At 35.7% G+C, this 7426-nt stretch overlaps 1 protein-coding gene across 2 annotated transcripts; it reads right to left on the reverse strand.

Moving 5' to 3' along the window:
* Positions 1-1512: 1512 nt before the first annotated feature.
* Positions 1513-4616, reverse strand: LOC104221381 (uncharacterized). Of its 2 annotated transcripts, XM_070162719.1 has the most exons (4): positions 4500-4616; positions 3230-4143; positions 2362-2888; positions 1513-2292 (listed from the first exon to the last, which is right to left on the reverse strand). In XM_070162719.1, exons 3-4 carry the CDS (start codon positions 2726-2728, stop codon positions 1865-1867), a joined length of 795 nt encoding a protein of 264 aa, XP_070018820.1. In that variant the 5' UTR covers positions 2729-2888; positions 3230-4143; positions 4500-4616; the 3' UTR covers positions 1513-1864. The 2 variants fall into 2 exon arrangements, with proteins under 2 accessions (XP_070018820.1, XP_070018819.1); XM_070162718.1 differs by having other exon boundaries at positions 2362-4143.
* Positions 4617-7426: the final 2810 nt, after the last annotated feature.

Below are 7426 nucleotides of genomic sequence, written 5' to 3' on the forward strand. Positions count from 1 at the left end.
TTTTCTTTTCCCGGAACCACAAACCCTTCAGGTTGGTTCATGTAAATTTCTTCCTCAAGATCACCATTTAAGAAGGCTGTTTTTACATCCATTTGATGGATTTGAAGACCATACAAGGCGGCTAACGCTATTAGCATCCGAATAGATGTAATTCTTGTTACCGGCGAGTATGTGTCAAAATAGTCAAGACCTTCTCGTTGTCTAAATCCTTTGACAACAAGTCTTGCCTTGTATTTGTCAATAGTACCATCGTCCTTCATTTTCTTCTTGAAAATCCATTTAGAACCCAACGTTTTGTTACCTGGAGGAAGATCAACCAATTCCCAGGTATGGTTGCTCAATATGGATTCTATTTCACTATTGACAGCTTCTTTCCAATATTGTGCTTCTGAGGAAGACATTGCTTCCTTGAAGGTACGAGGCTCATTTTCTAACAGAAAAGTCAGAAAATCTGGACCGAATGAAGTAGATATCCTTTGACGTTTACTTCTTCTTGGATTTTCTTCATTAGGCATACCATCTGTTATTTCCTCCCGAGGTCGTTTTGACTTTTGGCAGGTCACTTCACTTTCCTTTTTATACGGATAAATAGTTTCAAAGAATTCAGCATTATCTGATTCTATTATCGTATTAATGTGAATCTCAGGATTTTCTGATTTATGAACCAGAAAACGATATGCCTTGCTATTGGTTACATATCCAATAAACACACAATCAACCGTTTTTGGACCTATCTTAACCCTTTTAGGTTTAGGAACTTGTACCTTAGCTAAACACCCCCACACTTTGAAGTATTTCAAGCTAGGCTTCCTTCCTTTCCACTTTTCATAAGGAATGGACTGTGTTTTACTATGAGGTACACGGTTGATTATCCGGTTAGCTGTAAGTATAGCTTCCCCCACAAGTTCTGTGGTAAGCCAGAACTTATTAGCAATGCATTCATCATCTCCTTCAATGTTCGATTCTTCCTCTCCGCAATTCCATTAGATTGTGGAGAGTAAGGGGCAGTTGTTTGGTGAATAATGCCATTTTCCAAACAAATTTCTTCAAAAGGAGATTCATATTCGCCACCCCTATCACTTCTTATCATTTTGATCTTTTTGTTTAGTTGCGTTTCAAATTCATTCTTGTATTGCTTGAAAGCATCAATTGCCTCATCTTTACTATTAAGTAAATAAACATAGCAATATCTCGTGCTATTGTCAATAAAAGTAATAAAATACTTTTTTCCCACCGCGAGATGGTGTTGACTTCATGTCGCAAATATCTGTGTGAATTAAGTCTAAAGGACTTGAATTCCTTTCAACGGACTTATAAGGATGCTTAGCATACTTTGATTCCACACATATTTGACATTTGGAATTAATGCAATCAAATTTTGGCAATACTTCTAGATTTATCATCTTCCGCAATGTTTTGAAGTTTACGTGACCTAAACGCGAATGCCATAAAGTGTTTGACTCAAGTAAGTAAGAAGAAACATTCACTTTATTGATAGGAACTGCTATTACATTTAGCTTAAAAAGGCCCTCACTTAGGTAACCTTTTCCTACATATACATCGTTCTTACTAAGTACAACACTATTAGAAACAAAAATACATTTGAATCCATTCTTGACAAGAAGTGAGGTAGACACAAGATTCTTGCGAATTTCTGGAACATGGAGGACTTGATTTAGAGTCACTATTTTTCCCGACGTCATCTTCAACACAATCTTGCCAACTCCTTCAATTTTGGCCGTAGATGAATTTCCCATGAAGATTGTCTCGTTGGGTCCTGCGGGGGCATAAGAAGAACATAACTCGTTGTTAGCACAAACATGGCGGGTGACTCCAGAATCTATCCACCATTCTTTTGGATTTCCTACCAAATTGTATTCAGACAACATGACACATAAGTCCTCCATTTCATCTTCAACCATGTTAGCTTGATTCTTTTTCTTCTATCATTCTTGGGCGCACAACAATCCACAGCCTTATGCCCAGATCTTCCACAATTGTGGCAATTACCCTTGAACTTTTTCTTGCTTGGGTAATTATTTGGTCCGGAAGCCTTCTTCCTCTTCTTATTTTGTGGCGCCTCCTCAACAACGTTTGCCCCCATTATTGTCGAGTTTCCACGTGACTTCTTTTCAGGATTTTTGTTGTCTTCTTCTATCCTCAAACGAACAATCAAGTCTTCTAGTATCATCTCCTTCCGCTTGTGTTTAAGATAGTTCTTAAAATCCTTCCACAACGTAGGTAACTTTTCAATGAAAGCAGCGACTTGAAAGGCCTCATTTATGACCATACCTTCAATAACAAATTCATAATTAATAATAAGATAAATCTTATTAATAAAATTATTGATTCGGGTCATACCTTCAGCAAGGAGGTCATGCACAATGACTTGTAATTCTTGGACTTGAGTTATGACTGACCTAGTGTCAATCATCTTGAAATCCAAAAACCTTGCAGCCACGAACTTCTTAAGTCCGGCATCGTCAGTCTTGTACTTCTTCTCAAGCGCATTCCATAACGCTTTTGAAGTTTCCATGACACTATAGACATTGTACAAGCCATCTTCCAAACAACTCAATATGTAGTTTTTACACAAGAAATCAGAATGTTTCCATGCTTCAGTTACAACAAATCGTTCATCATCCGGAGTATTCTCAGCCATAATCGGAGGATCCTCCTTGATGAAACGTTGCAAACTCAACGTAGTAAGATAGAAGAGCATCTTCATTTGCTAGCGTTTGAAGTCAATACCGGAAAACTTTCCGGGTTTTTCTGCCGGTGCCATAGCATGAGCAGGAGTAGAACGACTTGACGAGGCAACAACACTTGTAACAGTAGCACCCGTTCCCGCAATACTTCCATTAGTTTGGTTTTCATTCGTCATATTTCTGTAAAGTTGTAAACAATACAGAACTTGTTAAATCAGTGAAGTTTTGATATCTTCAAACTGAATACCAAACCAAACATACAACACGTAACAATGGTGAAGTTTTTATATACTTCAAATCCGTACGTTTATTATTCCGGCAAAGTTTTTATGTACTTTAAACCGGACAGAAACAATTATAGGAGTAGAAAGCAACAAGGCTTTAGTTTCCAACAAAGTATATAGAAAACAGTTTAATAATCAACACAGAAACGTTAGTAATAAAATTCCTTAAAACAAAACTGTGTTACAAAAACAAAATTGAAGATGAAGCAGGGAGATCACAAGCTTAAGGAATTTTACCGCGGCCAGAGAGGCTCTCTGAATCTGATTGCCGCGATTCTACCGCGGTCGCGGCTAGCGAGGCCCTCTGAACCTTCAGCAGGGTTCTGGCGTAGTTTCAGCAGTGATTTGACATTTAATTAATTATTAAATAATTAAATAAATTTTGTCCAAAAAATAATCTTATCGATCATTTTGCAAATCCGAAGCCGAAGCCGAGCGACGACGACGGCGCGAGGGTTCATTCTCTTCAACTCCTTTTAAGAGCTTTAAGAAGTGAATCTATATATAAGCACACAAATATGATTGTCCCTCACCAATGAGGGACAAAGTGCAAGACAAAAGTTCACTCCTTTAAATTTTCATTTTCCCTCCATTTTATTTTCCTCCATTTCCAATTCATACTTCTTCTACTTTAAAGCCCAATGGCTTAAAGTCCAACAATCCCCATGCTATATATATATTGCATTTCCTGTCGAAGCAGTTCAAGATTCAAAGTTATGGGTTGTGACGAGTCCTTGTTTTGGACTGAACCCACAATCTAATTTATTTATGGTATCGGGGTCAAAATCCATTTATGGAATGTACATATTTAGTAGATCCCATGTTTTAGTGCATATACAAAGTCTTACTGTATATATATGATACATTATTGGCTATAAGTAATATCATGACTGATGGGAAAATCAGATTCAGGTTTGTCAACACCGTCCTCGCTCCGGAGCCAATACGTTTGAGTAAGAGGCGCTGCACCATTTGGTATGTCATCAATCACTCTTTCGTGACCTTGTGGGAAATATATCCCTGTCCTGGGGTGAGGTACCCAACAAGATGATTTCTTCTTCTTCTTCTCCTTCTCCTGCAGTTCCGATCCGTATCTCTCCTCCACCCCTGCAAGCTTGCTCATCCGACGTCCCACTTCATGCAGCTGCAACCTGCATATACATATATAAGAATTCATACTCTCAACAAATCCTCATAAGGTAGGGGTAAGGTCTGCATACACACTACCCTCCCAGACCCCACGGTGTGGGATAGTACTGGGTATGTTGTTGTATACTCTCAACAAAAACTATGAAATCTAACATATGGATTCACCAAAGATCCCTCCCCCAGGCCCACGTATTCTAGTTGAGCTCTGCAGCTAAAGCTGTTCCACACCTTAACACTTCCCTATAATCTACGAACATGTAAATATGCTATGTACACATCTTTAACAAGCATTTGCAAAATATATAGATCATATACTTTAGCTAAGAAGATAGAACTTCTAATTAGAAACAAAAATAACCTAATCTGCGGTGATTTTCGGGGAAGCCTAGTGATTCCAGCTGCAGCCATGGCTTTGGTTTATGAAGGAAACTAAATCTATATCTGTACTAGTTTAATGTTTGTAGGAATTTATGATCTGTAAACAGGAGAATAAACAAACTATATATAGGGGTTACATATGTTCAAGAAGAATTAGATTCTATAGTACGTACTTCCATCGATCGAGTGGTGAAGGTTTTCATTAAAAGTTGAAAAATATTCAAAGGCAACTATAGATGAAAAATAGAAGCTACTTTTCCATATACCTACTTGCAAAATTTGTTTATTCTCGCAAAGCAGAGGCTGTTAATGCATGCATGTACACATGGCTACTATTTACTTCGAATAATTAGCATGTGGAGCTTTGAAAGTAGCAATAAAGACATTCATTTAGGAGACAAGTTATATCCAGTGACAAAAAAAAGTTTTAAGTTCATGCACTAGCTTTTAAAGTTTTTATACTTGGAAATATTTGTGGGTTAGTTATCATTATTATCAGGTTATCAATATGCTTCTTACAGAAATGTACTTAAAAATATTTTATAAGTGACTATAGTAAGAAATGTACTTAAAAATATTTTATAAGTGACTCAATTATATAAATAACTAGTTTACTTTGACGCTTCGCGGTCATACAAATAATTAAAATAAAGTTAAATATTAATGCCATTACTAATATAAAAGAATATTAATCTTTACTATGAAACATGTCATAAAAGATAGTCTATGAGAAACATTTTAGTTGAATATGAAAGGACCAATTTAAATCAGAGATGTACCCTTTTTTTTTCTCCCTCCAAGGTCTTTTTCTTATTCGTTTGTGATGTAGACTTAAGGTCCACCAAACTGTACAAAGAACCTGATTCTCTATCAATTCCCACTGAACACACATTCAACGATAAGTAAATGACATAACAGAGTTTTACGTGAAAAACTCCTAGTTCATGGGATTAAAACTCACGACCTACACTAGTAGGATTTCAACTTCACTAATTGAGCAGTCTTTAGATTAATAACTCTTGCAATCTGATTACAAACTCTTGCAATCTAGGAATTAACCTCTTAATCTCTTACCTACTTGTAATAACTCTATTAGAAGCTTCTTTGTAATAACTCGATTACAAAGCTCACACTTTGATTAACTCTAGCCAAAACACAAACACAAGGTTTATGGTTTTACAAATGATTTCCTATAGAAAACTTCTAACTAAGCTGAGTAGGGATTACAAATAGATCACTCTAACAAAGTTACAACAACACTAAGGATATATGGTAACACAATGCCGAAAACTGGTCCTTTGTTTTGTTGTTGCTTTGTTCTTGAAGTCACTCAAAATAGGCAGCACACTTTGAGAGAGAAGCTTGATGATTTCGAATGGTTCAAGTGTGTATTTTCCTTGCTTCATGTTGCTAATATACAAGTGGGGTCACTTGTATGGTGTAAGCAATAAACCTGTACAAGGCATGCTCCATAAAGTGACTGCTGCACTATTTTGCACTGTTGCATGTGTGTAGAGAAATAGTGCGACGACTTTACAACTATGAAGAGTTAACTTGTACTGTCAGCAAGGGAACTGATGTCCATCTGTTCCCTCTTCCGTTTTTTTGACTCAAGTTGATGTGATTCTTCGAGTTAGCAAAGAACCAACCGATCATGATCAAGATCTTGAAACGAAAACGTGATTTATGGGCTAATTTCAAGAAACAACGCATCTCATGTTTTAGGACTCAGAATCTGATGATTCAAAAATGAGGTGAAAGATGATGATATGAACTATAAAAAATTCTATTTACTCGTTCAAAATAAGTAAATATTGATGTTGCACCAGTTCAATGAAAGTTATGATTCTATGATATCAAAAGAACGAATTTTGATCAAGAAACGTGTTCTTGAAAGATCAAGAACTAAACAAGTTCCTAAAATCACCATTTGGAATCAATTAATGTGATAAAGAAACATATACGTAATTAAAAACAAGATAAAGACTATCACAACCTTGCTTGGAACTAAAAACAAGGATAAAGAAGACAAAATAGAGAAAAATACTCTATTGTAAAACTAGGGCAAGCCTAAAAAACATGAATTCTTTATTCTACAAGGCAAGAGAACCTTTTATATAGGCTTAGGTCTCTTCTCTGATGACTACAATTCTTATTCTAACAAGAAAATAAAATAACTAAAGACAAGGAAAGTAAAATCCCTATTCTACAAGGAAAGGAAACTAGAATCCTACTAAAAGGAAAATCCTTATTCTAAAAGAAATAAAATAAATCCTATTTTAAGAAGGAAATAATCTTGGCTTCTTGAAATCAATCTTGAGCTTCTTGGACTTCTTACGCTTCTTGAAAATAAGTCTATATATTTGGATTTGAGCTCTAAAATATTTTCTTGGCTAAAATTAATAAAATTTAACATATATTCTTCATTTTCATCATTCCCTGGTTGATAAAGACTCGTCTTTGAGTCTAAAGACTCCACAAATGGCACAAGATTGACAACTTCCATGATTTGGTTGCACTCATATTCTCAGGCTCTAAGTTGTATTTTTCTAACCTATCTAAGAGCTTCATTGTGTTGTAACAAACTTTAGCATGTGGCCGAACTAAATTCCACTTTCTCAATTGTAACTTGGTACTAATATTTATGCAATAAATCTTCTTAAGTTGGACTAATCCATAATCAAAAGTTACTTTCTTTTGATCTTCAATAATTTTGAACTATTCCATGTCCATGTGGTGCTTATGGGATATGCTCAAAAAAATCGAGTAAGTACCACAAAAACCTTTAAAAGAATCAAATTCAAGTACCTTTGGATCAAGCTTGGAGATCGAAGTATATCTTCTTGAGAATTTATCAGCAACAACGCTCTATTAAACTAGATCATACCCATTGATGGAATTTGTTTC

The sequence above is a fragment of the Nicotiana sylvestris genome, chromosome 11, assembly GCF_000393655.2.
Source record: "Nicotiana sylvestris chromosome 11, ASM39365v2, whole genome shotgun sequence".
In the NCBI taxonomy this organism is placed as follows: domain Eukaryota; kingdom Viridiplantae; phylum Streptophyta; class Magnoliopsida; order Solanales; family Solanaceae; genus Nicotiana; species Nicotiana sylvestris.